This window comes from Centruroides sculpturatus, unplaced genomic scaffold, assembly GCF_000671375.1.
Source record: "Centruroides sculpturatus isolate CEXI.00-Female unplaced genomic scaffold, Cexi_2.0 scaffold180, whole genome shotgun sequence".
NCBI classification, from domain to species: Eukaryota; Metazoa; Arthropoda; class Arachnida; order Scorpiones; family Buthidae; genus Centruroides; species Centruroides sculpturatus.
This window is the reverse complement of record NW_019384918.1, coordinates 748,934-765,686: the sequence shown is the minus strand read 5'-3', so window position 1 is coordinate 765,686 and position 16,753 is coordinate 748,934. Positions and strand designations below refer to the sequence as shown.

Here is a 16,753-nt window from a genome sequence, read left to right as displayed (position 1 = left end):
TATATATATTAACTGATAACCTTAAAGATAAGACTATTTTTAACGATTAAGATGTTCTTCATATCTTTGTAAAGTTTATTCAATTCTTTTATATATATATTTTCATTCCTGTATAAACCTAAACAGAGGTGTCCGATGACCGAACAGTTAATATATCTGACTACCCCTTGGTACTATTCTACTATGTTAATACTCGGCAACAAATAAATACGGTTCGAAACTTTTTCCACCCTGTGGGCACAAGGTGATTCTTCTAATCAAGCCATCTTGAATACAAGAATCTCCTTGTGCCCTCAGGATAGAAAAAGTTTACATATATATATAAATCTATTCTGTTAATTTAAATCCATTTCATAATACCTTTTAAAGTTAATCAAGTAATAAACAATAAATTGTAACGTTCAATAAAACTAATAGGTAACGCCATTAAATTCTAGACCCGCATACTAACAATTAGAGGTTGTAAATTGAGGTTTAATTGTACTGTATTAGAAAACTGAGTTTGATATGACTAAAAGCAAATATTCTCAGATAAAATTATGTACAGCACATTTTATTAAAGGTCGACCGGGTGGAAAGATAAAGGGTGTTATATCTCGAGTATGGTAGCACTTTACTCGACCACCTTATAGCTTGTTGTTCTTTTCTTAAAAGGAAACAATAGTTATGTAATGATGCAAGTATTCCTTCAGATACAACCCTGTGTCTTTAACAATTATAAAATACCATATTTTAGTTCGAAGTTCATCCAATATATTGACCGATGATTTTAAGCAATACTTCGTATATATATATATATTAACTGATAACCTTAAAGATAAGACTATTTTTAACGATTAAGATGTTCTTCATATCTTTGTAAAGTTTATTCGATTCTTTTATATATATATTTTCATTCCTGTATAAACCTAAACAGAGGTGTCCGATGACCAAACAGTTAATATATCTGACTACCCCTTGGTACTATTCTACTATGTTAATACTCGGCAACGAATAAATACGGTTCGAAACTTTTTCCACCCTGTGGGCACAAGGTGATTCTTCTAATCAAGCCATCTTGAATACAAGAATCTCCTTGTGCCCTCAGGATAGAAAAAGTTTACATATATATATAAATCTATTCTGTTAATTTAAATCCATTTCATAATACCTTTTAAAGTTAATCAAGTAATAAACAATAAATTGTAACGTTCAATAAAACTAATAGGTAACGCCATTAAATTCTAGACCCGCATACTAACAATTAGAGGTTGTAAATTGAGGTTTAATTGTACTGTATTAGAAAACTGAGTTTGATATGACTAAAAGCAAATATTCTCAGATAAAATTATGTACAGCACATTTTATTAAAGGTCGACCGGGTGGAAAGATAAAGGGTGTTATATCTCGAGTATGGTAGCACTTTACTCGACCACCTTATAGCTTGTTGTTCTTTTCTTAAAAAGAACAATAGTTATATAATAATGCAAGTATTCCTTCAGTAAAATTATTACGCAATATATTTTATTACCCATAAAATTATTTTGCTTTTCTTGTAGATATAAGGAACTTATATAATCTTTTCTTGCCCGTTTTTACCGGGTGCAAGAATTAGGTCCTTTCTCTTCCGAGACTAGAGAATTTTAGATATCTGCTTACCACACCGGGATAGCAATAATTAAGACTCACTGCAACCAATAACAGGTGCGTAGAACCACTAAGTGATGAATAACAAACGTCTTCGTAACCCCTTTTGGGTTTATCTTCAAGTTTACTTAATTCCAAAAATAAGATGGATCTTCCAAAATCATTCATCAGTGTCAACTTTAAATACGATGGTACACTAAATATCGTTGAGAATCTTTAGAAAGGTATAAAAATATGTTCGATTTCTCGCAAAAATTCATAATAATGGAATCTAAAATAGTACAGTAGAAGATGAGTTCTTTAAGATAAGCTTTAATCCTCACCCTCTCCTCCGCGTAAAAGGGGGTGAATTTCGAAAAATTCCTTCTTAGTGTACGTTCTTGTGACGTACCCTAACTGTGTACCAAATTTCAGCTTGTAACTCCTAACCGATTGGGCTCTGTGCCTATTATTATTATTACTGTATTATCAACCCATCTCGATTATAAGATAAAAGTTTAAATTTCTACGTTTCTTTTTTAATTTTGAAACAAAAAATAAATAAATAAAAATTTATCTACTAATGTTTTTCCGGGTTTACTTGTAACAGCGTAAACTTGTAATCCAGCAAGGAGGTGCTTAACTTTCCCGGAAACATTAAAAACTGCGCATAGCGCCATCTGTTATGATATTTTATTTGTAAAAATTTTTATATTTTTAATTATTATAAAATCGCATAAACCTTAATTTTGAGTGTAGTTCTTTGTTTTAAAAAAATTGTAAATGCTAATAAAGAGTAAAATCATCATTAAGTCCGACCCTATTGCAGATACATACAACACTTACTATTTCTTCATGCTTTCGACCTTTAATCACTAAAATTTAACACAAAGAATACATTTGAAACACAAAGAATACATTAAACTTACGCACGACCCTCTGTATATTCCTTCTTGGCCGAATGACCCCTACGTTTATAAACTATCGGCATTAAGGGCATTAATAAGAAGAGCCTCCTATTGCTTCAACATATATGACAGGATAAAAGAGATGGATAGAATTTAAAATGTTGCTGTCTCCTTAGGATATAAAACTACTGTAATTGAAAAATTAATAGAAGTTATACGGAAAATAGAAAGAGAATAGTCACAAAAAAGAACAAAATAACTGAGTTTTTATGACCGATTTTCATGAGTGAAATAGTGGACTGCAAAGACTCCCAGTTGGATTTCAAGAGAGCACCCACCCATTGCCTGTTCAGGAATGATTAAGGTAAAGTTAAAAAAGGAGAGCAGGTAGAAATATACAAAATCCCGTATTAAAGTCAACAATTGGGTTTAGAGAAAGAGTACGTAGGGATTACAAACAGAAACCTTAATAAACGTCCAAAAAAAACACATGTATAACATTGAGAAAAGGCAGCATTGTACGGCTTTGTCTAGAATGGCGCAAAGGAATACAGTAGATCAGTGATAGAATGAAAAGAAGCTAGCATTATAAAACCGGTACACTCACCTACATTAGCGATGAATTCGAAAAAAGTTGAAATTTATAGAAGGGCACATGTATAAATTATAAGGATGCCACAGTATTACCCACAGCGTAGAAATATATGGTTGAGAAGAACTCAAAATTAAGCTTTTTGCCGTTTTATAATACTTAAAAATATATAAAAATTTTAAGAAATATGATAACAGATGGCATCACCAAATGTACTGTTGCTGGATTTTTTAAAATTACTGTACCTTCATTGAGTTTCAAGTGGGCGGTATTTATAAGTTTGGCAAAACCAGCTTATATACACTCGGCGGTCAATAAAAGTTAGTTAAATAAAGACCGTCAAATATTATAATCAATTAAGTCAACTTACTGCTTTTCAAGGACTCGGATTCGAATTTTCCCCAAGCCAGGAATAAATCATTGGACAGACGAAAGAATTGTTACTGGCGATTTTTTTCGGGTAACACAATGCTTATTAGCTTCAATTTAAGTGTTGAAATAAATAACAGTAGCCAAGGTGTACGCGATGAAAGCATAAACTTATATATGCAGTAATATGTATGTGTATTATGAAGTTGACGGTGCTCAGCCACCCTATAAGCCTTCCTAGCTATGGGCAGCGGCGACCGTAGATTATAAAATACGATGGCAGATGATATAAAAAAGGGCATCGTATACATTATGTAAAATATACAAGTATTCCTCGAGGCTACCGTTTATATCAAAATCCCGTTAATCAAATAAAGTGGTACCTCGGTACTTCGACTGAACAATCACACTCCAATGTACGGGCACATTTCGCTATGGGCTTATTTAAATCTCTCTAAATCTGTTTAATACGAGTAATTTTGGAAAATTACTGTAATTCATTTAATTTCTTAAAAGGTAAATCGTTATTTCTTTGCTTCGTTGTAATATTGGTATTATACCAGTCGACCCCCCTATAACACTGTTGATTATTCCGTTTTATATGAATTCCATGTTGTACGAGTCACTTAGATTTTACAAATATGTGCGCCGTTCGCAGCCCGGCACACGTATTTGTAAAATCTAAGTAACTCGTACAACATGGAATTCGTATAAAACGGAATAATCAACAGTGTTATAGGGGGATCAACTTCTATAGTGATTTTTCATAATCGTTCATTACAAAACATTTCGGAGACCGATGTTTTGAAATTTCGTATCTAATTATTAATTATTGCATTATTAAAGGCGATCGTTTGCCCTTGGTTTCATTTCTAATTTTTCTAATTTAGCAAAATTAAAACTTTTCTAAACTCATTAGAATTTAGAAAATTTTCAATTATTTTTTTAACTCCTACTGTTACTCTGAATTTGTAATAAAGCTCTATATTTTGATAGAATAGTTAAATTTATATTTACCTATATAATATAATTTTAACTTTAATATACGAAACTATTCTGGGTATATAACAGAGACACTACAGTTTGAATGGATCTTAAACTATAGTCTATTATATCGATTCTTTTTAGACAATAAACTTAATAATACTGTTTTATATTAGATTTATAAGATGTGATTGCGTACAATGAAAATATTTTACAACTTTTAAATTTTATTTCGAGTCTAAAACTTTCAAACCTGCTAATACAGTATACAGTACCTGTACATTACGTATAAAAATATAATTCAAATAACCAATCTTATCCATTTTGTTTATTACATTTTATTCATACAATTAATTGGTATGTGATTTTATTAAGAAAGTCGAGTTTTTAAAGTTGTAATAGAATTTACATTTATGAAAATCTTGTAGTGAGAAGCATATTTCATTTACTTTTCCCATAACTTCATGATATCGCTGCCTTTTGTCTTTTCTTTGATTCTTTCTTCCATTCTCTTTTCTTGTTCCGGACTGAAATAATTCTTCCAATCTCCAACAATTCCTTTACGAAGGAAACTTCCTTCCGTCTTTACTGCCAGAGAAGGATGCTTTTTCAAATATTCTTGATATGCTTTTAATCCCGGTGGAACATTCACATTTTTCAACTTTTCTGTTGTATCGTTAAATAAATTATTAATATCATCACCTATCGATTTTTTCATATAACTCATGCTACTGTATTCAATTATTTTATCTACAATATCGGGATTCTTCTGCAGTGTTTCGTAATAATTTTCACCTATGAATTTTGCCAAATTCATAATTTCTATTTTAGTATTAGCTTTCAGATTTTCGTATGTTGTAAAGTAAACGTTGGAGTCGTTTCTATGTTCGTACCACGACAAAGTATGATCGAAATAGTCTCCAAAATCATTCTGTCCATTTACGAATAAATCGAAGAATTCATCGAACGTACCATCTGTAAAATTATAGTGTACAAGGAATTTGGTATGGTGATAAAAAGACACGCAACAGTCTTTAGGATTTCGTGCCACGTATATATATTTGGCAAGGGGTGAATACGGCACTAAATGAAAAGGCAGATGAGTTTTAATGACTCCTGGACCTGTCATTGAATCTAAAGCTTCTACTCCGGTAAATTCTATAAATGGCGTGTTTATCACATAATCCAATGCACTTTCGAAAGGTTTTCCTTTCCTTAATATAAGCATCACGATGCTCTGCATCCACGTCGTTCCACATTTAGGATACGTGACCACGTACAGCTCGTTCGGTTTAGGTTTATAGTTAACTCCCGAGCGAAATGCTTCGTGTGAAAAGGAAGCCGGTAAACGAAAACCATCGCACTCGCTGTAGTTAGGTCTCTTTATTTCTTCAGCCATTTTATTAGTCGACAGTTTTCTTCCTAATTCAAGTAAAAACAATAATAGTTAATATAATGACGTTTTAATAGAAATTGACATTATTTTGTGGTATGTGATAATAGACATTTGTGCTGCACCCTAATAAACAATGCAATTCTCACAACCCACTTATTCAAACAACATTGCAACTGTTTCATTTGTTTCTTTCATGACGTGCATTTCATCCTTCATCGGCTTTCCATTTGGTGTGAAAGCCTGAAACATATAGTTTAGAAGAAAGAAGAGATGAATTTTGTAATTTTGTTGTATGAATTAATCGTCTGCAAATTTGGCGTTGTTTGTACGACAGCAGGCATTTCTTCTACTGTCTAAACAGAAGAAATGTCTGTTATCATATATATATATATATGTACTATTAGTTGCTAGGTCTGCTTCACAAAGAAAACGTTCTCGCGTAATAGGAAGCATAGAAATTGTTACGTTTTCACGATCGTTAATAGAACGAACTTGGTTTCTCATTTAGAAAAGCACAGACAAACGTTTATTTAGTTCGGCACATATTCACCTTAACGTCACATTGTAGACATTCGATTTCTATGTGAAGACTTTACAAAGATGGATTCGGAACCAAACATTACAGGACAATTTATATTTCTCGCAACGGAATAAATAGTACACAAAAGTTTCATTGCTTTAATAATCATTTAAAATAAATTAAACAACATAAAAATGTAACGAAATTGAAAAAATAGCAAAAAGATTAAAGTTCTGTATAAACATTATTTAAAAATATAAAGAAGCTTCTGTTAGCAATAAAATATAAATAAATTTCATCTCAGAATCGTCGATCACTTTTAGATACATCGCTGTGCTTTTTACACATAAAATACACTCCTTTGGTTCGAAGTATATCGAATATCCTAACATTTTACGTAATACTTCGTATATATATGTATTAACTGATTAAGTAAGATTATAGTCAGCCCTATTCTTCTGTAGTTCTCCATATCTTTGTAAAGTTTATTCAATTCTTTTCAATTTTTAAATATACATTTTCATTCCTGTATAAACTAAACAGAGGAGGACAATGACTGAACAGTTAATTAATATATCTGCTTACCCCTCTGCTACTATTGTATGTACTCGGCAACGAATACGGACGGTTTGAAAACCCGTAAAAATCTTTCGAGGGTAATCCTTTCCGGGTATGTCGAGTCTCGTCTCACCACCGCCTCACTGTGTAGCCTGAACCAAGATGGCTTGATTAGAAGACCCTCCTTGTGTTCACAAGGCAAAAAAAAGAGGTTGAGGCCGAAGTTTTCATCTGTAAAACGTGAACGTCGAACGTCGAGCGCCGCTTACAAGATAGCGCGCTCGACGTTCGACGTTCACGTTTTAAACATGAAAACTTCGGCCGCAACCTCGCTAAAGTTTAAAAAAACTCAATATAGATAATTATATTCTGTGAATTAAAATCCATTTTGTAATACCTTAAATTTTATCAAGTAAATAAACAACAAATTATAATGTTCAATATAACTAATACGTAACGCCATTACGTAAATTCTATAGCCACATGCTGAGATGTATTAGTCATATGGATCACTATAATTCATTGTTAAGTTACTTGATAAAATTTGCATAAGCCCATACGGTATATAAAGTAATTTAATAGTGCTCTATTGCTTTATATTTTCTATTTCTATTTATTTTCTACTGCTATTAAAATATTTTACATAATTCAAAATATCATACAGAAAATACAATTTATTATATTTAAATTTTCAGGTACATTTTAATTAAGAAAATAATTTAATATATACCTTTTGATAAAGTAAAAGAATATAATGAAATTCGTAAAAATTACAATTTTACAACTCTACTTTAAATATTTATTTTAAAATTTCAAATTATAAGAACTTAATCATTAAATCTATACGTTCCTTCACTTTCATTTGTCTTTCCACAAGCTCATGACATCCGTTCCTGCAGTCTTCTCTTTGATTCTATCTTCCATTCTCCTCTCTTGTTCAGGGCTAAAATGATTTTTCCAGTCACCAATAATACCTTTACGAACTAAATTACCTTTAAAAGTCGGTGAGAGTTCAGGATGTTTTTTCAAATATGCACGAAAAGCTTTAGCACCTGATGGTATAGGTGTTCCTTCAGGAAGAGATGCCGTATATGCAATATAAGATCTCGCGTTATCTTTCATATGTTTCAAGCTACTATAACGAAGAACATTCTCTAAAATATCTGGATTATTGATCAGAATATCATGATATTCGTCGCCCATAAATTTGGCAATTTTTAGAATATAATTTCGCGTATCCAATTTCAAATCTTCGTAAGTTATAAATAAAACATTAGGATCGTCTTTGTGTTCGTACCAAGATAAAAGATGATCGAAATAATCTCCGTAATCTTTTTTACCATTAATGAATAACTCGAAGTATTCATCGAATGTGCCATCGGCGAAATTGTAAATTTCTAAATTTTTTGTATGATGATAGAAAGATACGCAACAGTCTTTTGGGTTTCTTGCCACATATATATATTTGGCATCCGGAGAATACGGTGTTAAATTAAAAGGTAAATGAATTTTGATCGCTCCAGGTTCATCCATGTAATCTACAGCATCTGCTCCAGCAAACTCCAAGAAAGGCGAATTTTTCATTTGAAAAATGTTATTTACAGGTTTATCTTTATTAAATATCTGAGCTACTATTTGTTGTAACCATGTAGTACCACATTTCGGATGCGCGACTATAAACAGTTGGCCCGGTTTGGGTTTATAATTGACGGCAGAACGAAATGCTTCTCTTGAAAAAGCTCCGACGATAAGAAATCCATCGCAGTCTATGTAATTAGGCCGTTTTATTTCATCTTCCATGTCAAAAATTCTAAATATAAAGCAATGAAATTATAAGCACCATATGATAAGTAAAACAATAAATTACACCCACCAAAAATGTTACCCATCAATTGGTACATATGGGTGACATTTTAATATTGAAATATAACTTAATACTTATATGAACTTTAATTTTTTTTTTCGTTTGACATTCTGTGCATTAAATGCATTATTTTTTATATTCTTTGTGGATTTGACCAGCCCTACAATGGGAACGAACAGATGATGAAAGATAAGCTTGATACATGCCCAGATTCGATCCCGGATACCTGAAAGTGCTGGACTGACGTCTCAACCACCTCGCCATGATTTGTAAACCAGCCATTAATCATTGATTTTATGTTTATATGTTAGAATTTGTTTAAATTATTCCCTCCCTGTGAAGTCGTAGGTATTTTAACTGAATATTGTGGATATAACTGAACTCGGAATAGACCTGTTAGTTCATTACGGGTTTAGTTATATCCATAATATCGGTGTTTGAACACTAGAAACATGGTCAGTAATAATCGGCTCTACTAACTTAACGGAAAACGTAATTCACCCGAACTCAAACCAATGAACCCCAAATAACTTTAGTAAATTGGTGCATTAAATTGTAATAACGAAATTGTTCATTAAATACTATATTCAATCTTCTACATGGAATGTATTTATAAATGACAATAACAATTTTGTTATTTATACTGCATCTTTATGACCTAACTCATAATAAAAAATTTTGTTTTAGAATATTAGAATTACGTTGTATAAGTATGAAAATTGTACAGGTTGTATGTAAAAATATAAATTCTATCGTGCTAATTTTTATATCATTTCATTTTTTTATTGATCGATGAATTAAAGCAAACTATGTTTTCATTTTTTACACCCTTACAACAGGGAGTATAAAAATGGCAATAAAATGGCCATTTTTATACCCCCTGTTGGTTCGGCCAGGCCCACAATGGTGAGGGACAAGGCCCAACATATTCGAAACAGACCATCCATAAAAAATTTCTGAGGTTGCCCAGTCGAATTCGATTCCAGATGACAGGGAGAGTAAGCTGTAGCCTTAACCTCTGTTGACAAACTATTAATGGTACCGACGGCCGAATGGCCAAGCGGTCGAAGTGGTAGCGTGTTGCTCTGGGAGATCTGGAATCAAATCGAATCGAAAAATCCCCAAAAATTTTTTGGGGTTCGATCCGTCTGGATATTCTTAGTAACATTTTAAATAAAAGTCATTTGTTTCCATGCACTTTTATATATATAAGCTTAAAATTAAGCTGTAAAACTGAAATAGATCTAAAGAGAAACCCCTCTGAACTTTGACCTATCGACCAAAAAGTTTCGCCAGCACCTCTCCGATAAGGAGAAAGGTTTAAGTTTAAAATTCGAGCTTTTTAGATCCAGTAGATATTTCTCTGTGAGCGTTTGCAGTACCGGAAAGAACATATAGCTTTTTTGGCAATTTTTGCACTTTTCAATTGCTTATATTTCGATAATCTCTTTATAGAAAATTTTAAAATTTTGCACACTACCTACAAAAACAATTATCTTTTAAAAGATATATTTGAAATTACTTTGTATGTTTGGGGAGCGGAGAACCATAACACAAATTATTATTCAAAGTAGAGAGAAGGACCTCAGACCGGGACTTCTTACTACACTATTTTGAACTATACTCTACATTTCTGTATTAGGTATAAATTAAACGTTGTTGACATACATCGGTCGTCGAACATAATTCGTTCCTAAAAGTTGTTCGGAAACCGAAACAAGTTTTCCCATAAGAAACAATATAAAATTGATTAATCTGTTCCTGACCCCAAAACAGTCTTTTTTTTTACATTTTAAGCTGTATTTCCTGCATAAAAATGCCTGCAGATGCAATGTAATATTATATTAATAAATTATTGTTATTTAATTTAGCTTAAGCATTTATAAATACGAATTCTTGGATGTTATTTATATTACGCGAATATCAATTAACGTGGTTTTTATTAATTACAATCGATTCTCGGGTTTCGAACGCTTTGTTTTTCGAACATTTCTGTTTACGAATAATTATGCAACTGGTGTAATTATGAGTTTAAAATTCTGTTTGTGAACCGAATTGTTCGAAAAGTGAGTCGTTCGAAAACCGAAGTTTAACTGTATATTTAAATATAAACATTGGAATGTTCCATTTTTATCATGTTCTATTTTGGAACATTCGATAATCAGTATTCCAAAATTGTAGCACCAGAAGATGGCCTGTAAAATAGTGGAATAGCGTTTGTTTATCTTTAACTCTTTACGGTTTGGTTCATCTGTTTACGGCTGTCGACGATCTGCCGGGATGCCTCTCGAGAGGACTTTCTATGGAAAACTGTTCCCTATTTAAGTGTTACAAACGTGAATAAATCCCGGTAAACTCTACGTGGCCAGTCCATTGGGAGGCGCAAACCCACGACCGAATAGTGTTTAGTGGCTTTATCTCTTTGTTTAGAGAGAAACAATAGACAATTAAATTGATATAATATTTATCAAAGGTATAAGGTAAAAGATGATAAATACTGAGAAATGAGGAAACTTTTGTAGGAAGATCATCATTTAAAAGTTTACTGGGACAGAAGGAAAAGAAGAGGGTGAAAAGAAGTAACAGTAGATGATAAAGGATATTAGAAAAAAGTTGGCAACATTGTTACTAGTCTTTCCAGGCATTCTGTATTTGTTTTCGCCGGTAATAATTGCAACCATTACCTTTGAATTTTCAGATTGGTTCGGGAGATAATAAGAAGTGGGACATATCTCTCGAAATAATAGTCCAATTTTCCTGAAAATTTCTAGAAACATTTTCCTCTAATATACAAACCGACCTGCAAGATTTCAGAAATTTTTGATGAAAGGTACAGGAGTTGTTAGTCTTCAAATTGCGTGAAAAAATTGTGCTTTCCCATACAAACAGAAAAAATACCTGACTTTTTTACGTTTTCTGGACGTTTCAAGGTCCTCCGAGTCCTAAAGTTTAGAAACTTGTAAGAGGTCATTTTTTGACCAATCGCCATACTTTTCCCATTATATAACAATCATCAGGAAAAAAGAAATTGAAGGTAGCTCAATCTATGAAGAGGCTTATAAAAACAGTGATCACATATAGAAATAAGATAAATTGAGGAATAATAATAGAATAAGTCAGTATTTTTCAATACATAAATTTGGCTAACTTAAAAATTAACCTTAAGTTTATACTAAAGCAAAACTAGTCATTTCTGTAATATTTAATTACAGTTCAAAGAAAGAGATTAATTTTGATACAGCAAATTACTTTAATATAAATTAAAATCATTAATGTTGCTAGGATAAAATATCAAATTTTATCTAAAACAAGCTAATTTTTATGGACCTACTGAATATGATGACCTACATTCGAGCTGTTTTCCAAACTGTATTGTTAATTCGAAACACCAGAATTATACCATACTTACTAGTTTGTCTGGTTTATTAATATTACAATGTTGTTAAAGCAGTAAAGGAATTGGCCTACCATTCTGAGGGAGGACCTGGGATCGAATCAAATGCTTGAAAACCCCATCAAATTTTTACTGGCAGATATTTCAAGCCCACCTACAATGACATTGTGAGCTTGACAAACGCATAGTTATGGAAAAAGGCCCCTTCTAATAAGTTAGTGCCAACATGGCAGATGGGAAAAAACTAAAAAAGATAAAATATATTACAATACTCACTTTAAAAATTCCTATTAATATTAATTTTGACGCTGATTTTCGAAGTATTCACACCTTTAATTGCTGGTGCTTATACACTTTATATAATAAGTAAATGGTTTATCAGTTTAAAATGTCTTCCGATTAGGATATCATCGTGCACCCGCCTACTTTTATAACGTGGAAATAGTTCAGAATACAAATCAATAATTATTTTTTTTTCTCTATATATATATATAACAGTAGAGCGTTTCAAAACATCAAAATAGACTTTGTTCAAACTGATAAAATATTCAACAAGTGGACTATTTTGATAAGAAATAATTAGAAAAAATTACATAAGCGTGTCCTGTCGTTGAAAGATAAAACTTCTTCAAGAAGTGCAGGGAATATATGAACCAGCTCCAGCACCTATCAATATGAAGGGTTGGTACCTTCATATTCATAGGTGCTGGAGCATATTCAATCCCACCGGATCCTCTAAAAATTTACAGATTTCGCGCCTGAAGAAAGAATTTTCATGTGATATGTTCGGTTGATAACATTAATAAATAAGATTATCAATTAGATTTAAAAATGTCTAATACTTTTATCACTTTGGCATTTCTGATAAAGTTATGTCAAGTAAATATATAATCAGTAAACTTACAAAGGTTAATTTCGACATCTCTACGTGCAGCATCCGGAAGATGTAGATGTGTATTCGCATTTATAATAAATAATTTATTATTATAAACTTTTATAAGTATGTAAAAATACGTTTTGGTGGACCAGCATAATTTTGGAATCAGTCACGCAAAAGTTTACCCCTACCCAAATTGATCCTTGACATAAGGGTAATAGTAAGAAGCTACAGTTTGATAATATTGATTATCAATGGTATACGAAACTAGTGCAGAATGAACTTATAAGATGAGCAGATGAGCCCGATGTTGCTAGGCAAAAATTAACAACAGCAAAGATTAAGATTATTAGATTATTTCGTACTTCTAACCCTTCTACTATATTATATTATAGTATTTGATTTATATTAGAGAATTTCTAGAGGGGTCTAAAAATATGGTCGATTTTCCTCAAAAACCCAAAAATCCGCAACTAAAATAGTACAGTAGACCACTCTATAACACTAGATAATTCCGTGTTATATGAATTCCATGTTGTACGAGTCACTTAGATTTTACAAATACGTGAGCCATTCACAGCCAGGCACACGTATTTGTAAAATCTAAGTGACTCGTACAACATGGAATACATATAACACGGAATTATCTACAGTGTTACAGGGGGTCTACTGTAAAAGCAGAGTTCTTCAGGGTAATAGCGATGTTGCGGCCAAAGTTTTCGTGTCTGAAACGTTTCTGCTGCAGTCATCTTTATTTGCATTTTTTTTCCACATGAACGATATTTGCTGGCACATTTTCATTATTTAACTCACAATTCTTTGTGCTGTATGCTTTTTACATGCACATTTTTTTCCTCTTGTGCATGTTGTAAAGGTGGGTTAAATTTTAACCCACTTTCCCGTGTATTTTTCTATCTTTTTGCACATTTATATGTTCGAACGAACTTCATTAATATTAAAGTTGTAGACGTGATTTCAGCGATATAAAATTTATGTAAATCACATTATTTCATTAATTTTAAATACATTAAATATTCGAATTAATTGAGCCGATTTATCAATTTACTTTGCCAAATTTATTTTAAAAATTCTAATGACTTTCACACCGGAACTACTTACATAGTTAATTAGTTAATTTTAATGTAATTAACTCTGTTACAGGTCTGCAACTTGGAACTTATAGCCCAAAAAATGTATTATATGTTATCGAACTTCTTGAAGTTCTTCTAATTATGATCAGATTTTAAATGTTTTTCCATAAATTCATAACGTCACTATTTGCTGTCTTCTCCTTAATCCTTTCTTCCATTCTCTTTTCCTGTTCAGGACTGAAATGATTTTTCCAATCTCCAATAATTCCTTTGCGAAAAAAGTTATTAAATTCCGCAATATCTTGTCTTTTGTTACGGTATTTTTTTAAATATTCATACAAATAACTCACTCCAGAAGGTGGAATTATATTCATACCTCGATACATATTGTATAATTTCTCCGAAGCATTTCTCATTAAATCACTTTTAGTATTCTTCATGTATTCAAAGCTACTAAATTTTAAAATATTCTCTAAAACGTTTGTGTTATTAATTATTGCATTGTATTGCTCGTCTCCTATAAATTTTGCAATTTTTAATATTTCATTTTTTCCGTCTAATTTCAGATTTTCGTATGTTGTAAATAATATATTTGGTTCGTCTTTGTGTTCGTACCACGATAAAAGATTATCGAAATAATCTCCATAATCTATTTTACCATTAATGAATAGCTCGAAGTACTCATCGAATGTACCATTTGAAAAATTATAAAAGTTTCCATCTTTCGTATGATGATAATAAGACACGCAACAGTCTCTTGGATTTCTAGCAATGTATATATACTTAGCATTTGAAGAATATTGTATCAAATTGAATGGTAAATGAGTTTTAATTGCTCCGGGTCCACTAATATAATCCATTGCATCGGTTCCAGTTAAATCTAGAAAAGGATAATTCTTTATTTCTGATAATTTGTCTGAAAGTTTGCCTCTTCCAAATATGAGAATTATTATTTGTTTCATCCATGTGCTACCACATTTAGGGTATGCAACCGTAAATAATTCGCCAGATTTCGGTTTATAATTAACTGCAGAACGAAATGCTTCCTCCGAGAAGGGTCCTGGAATAAGAAATCCATCGCAGTCCTTGTAATCGGGTCTTATTCTTTCGTTTTCCATGTTTATAGTTCTAAAAAGAAATTAAATATATATAAATTCTAATTAAAAAATGTTTAAAGAAATCTATATTAATTTAATTTGATGATTATATTAGAAATTATGCACCATGCAAAAAGTAATTTTCGTTTTATTTTATTTTTTAATTAAGTTTTTCAACTCTATGTTATCACAACGGAATGGCACACCGGCGAATGAAACTAAAAAAATATGAAATTTGTCTTACTGTTAAGAAGTGAAAAAAGTCCTAATTCCACGGCTTTTGGGTCAATCAATGGCCGAATGGATAAAACCACTGAACACTGGGCAGTTGGTAGTGGGTTCGGGCTGACTTTTCCGGGTTTTCTTCGCGTTGTAACATGTATAGGGACCAATTTGCCTGAGAACTACGCCCCTTGGAAGATCGTATACCTGTTGGGTTGCTTATACAGACACCCTACATTACTGGATCGATGCAACACGTGCATTTATGGGGAGCAAGCTTCAAAGAAGGCAAAAGATTGTCGTATTTATTTTTACTGTCCCACCAAACATTCTGCTTTGAGATGCCTTTGTATAGTACATCCCTAAGAGAATGCTTTCTTCTGACTAGAGATCATGTAATATACATTATCTTGGTATTCCTAGTCAGTTCAGTTAGCAGTTTCCTACACTTTTTAATAATGGAATGGGGCTGCAAAGTGTGGTACTGCATGGAGCAGCATATAATCGCTGCTTACATAAGTACATAGACGAGTACATGGCTGACAACACCTACAATTAAGCCTAACGAAATGGAAACACCCTTAAAACGCGTAAACTATTGAACCAATCCTAACAAATAAGGTGTTAAACAATTTCCCAGATCTTCAAGACAATATTAACAATAAAGAAACACTCACCAAACAATTTGGAATTAATAATAAACTAAAAAATCCCAGAGCTTGATGAAACTCAAAGAACAATCTGATATCAAACGAACAACCGGATTATTTCATAGTACATGAAGGCTAAATAATAATTATTAAGCAATTTGAAATAGGCACGGCGCCATCTCTTGTTAAATATAATAGTTATACATTAATTCGTTGTATTTATTAGGCATGCATATATATATATGTTACAGTCCGCGGAAGATGCCTAACATTTTGCTTATGAAGGAAATTACAGCGCTAATTTGAGTTTAGGAGCCCTCTAATGAAAATATCATATTCTGGAGTATGTTTTTCAAATAAAACTTTGGAGTTTATTTTAAAAAATTGTATACAGTGTTTGCAATTACGACTTTTTCACTGTCTGGCATTTTAGGCATCTCACCCTAAGTATCCGTTATGCGAAATGCCATTAGGGTAAGATAACAAATATAATTGCATAAAATTAATTTTTGAATTTCTTAACCAAATTTAATTTATTTCATATGTAGTACAAAGTACTTCATAGTAAGTATAACAGCACAGTATAAGTATTGTTAAGTTTCCGCCCGTTCTAACGTGTTCTATAG

At 31.9% G+C, this 16,753-nt stretch overlaps 2 protein-coding genes across 2 annotated transcripts in view; both read right to left on the bottom strand.

Moving 5' to 3' along the window:
• Window positions 1-1,590: 1,590 nt before the first annotated feature.
• LOC111631811 overlaps window positions 1,591-16,753 on the bottom strand; it is a 24,419-nt gene continuing 9,256 nt past the window's right edge. Inside the window, 5 exon segments of the mRNA XM_023376122.1 lie at window positions 1,591-1,803; window positions 4,895-5,880; window positions 7,925-8,492; window positions 8,535-8,742; window positions 14,318-15,252. Of these exon segments, the coding sequence (XP_023231890.1) occupies window positions 1,591-1,803; window positions 4,895-5,880; window positions 7,925-8,492; window positions 8,535-8,742; window positions 14,318-15,252 (2,910 nt within the window).
• Window positions 7,663-12,907, bottom strand: LOC111631794 (sulfotransferase 1C2-like). The gene is made up of 2 exons (XM_023376107.1): window positions 12,467-12,907; window positions 7,663-8,742 (listed from the first exon to the last, which is right to left on the bottom strand). Exon 2 carries the CDS (start codon window positions 8,730-8,732, stop codon window positions 7,791-7,793), a length of 942 nt encoding a protein of 313 aa, XP_023231875.1. The 5' UTR covers window positions 8,733-8,742; window positions 12,467-12,907; the 3' UTR covers window positions 7,663-7,790.

What these genes read in the sequence shown, in the direction of transcription:
- LOC111631794 (XM_023376107.1), bottom strand. Translation starts at nt 8,732, where the DNA reads ATGGAAGATGAAATAAAACGGCCTAATTACATAGACTGCGATGGATTT.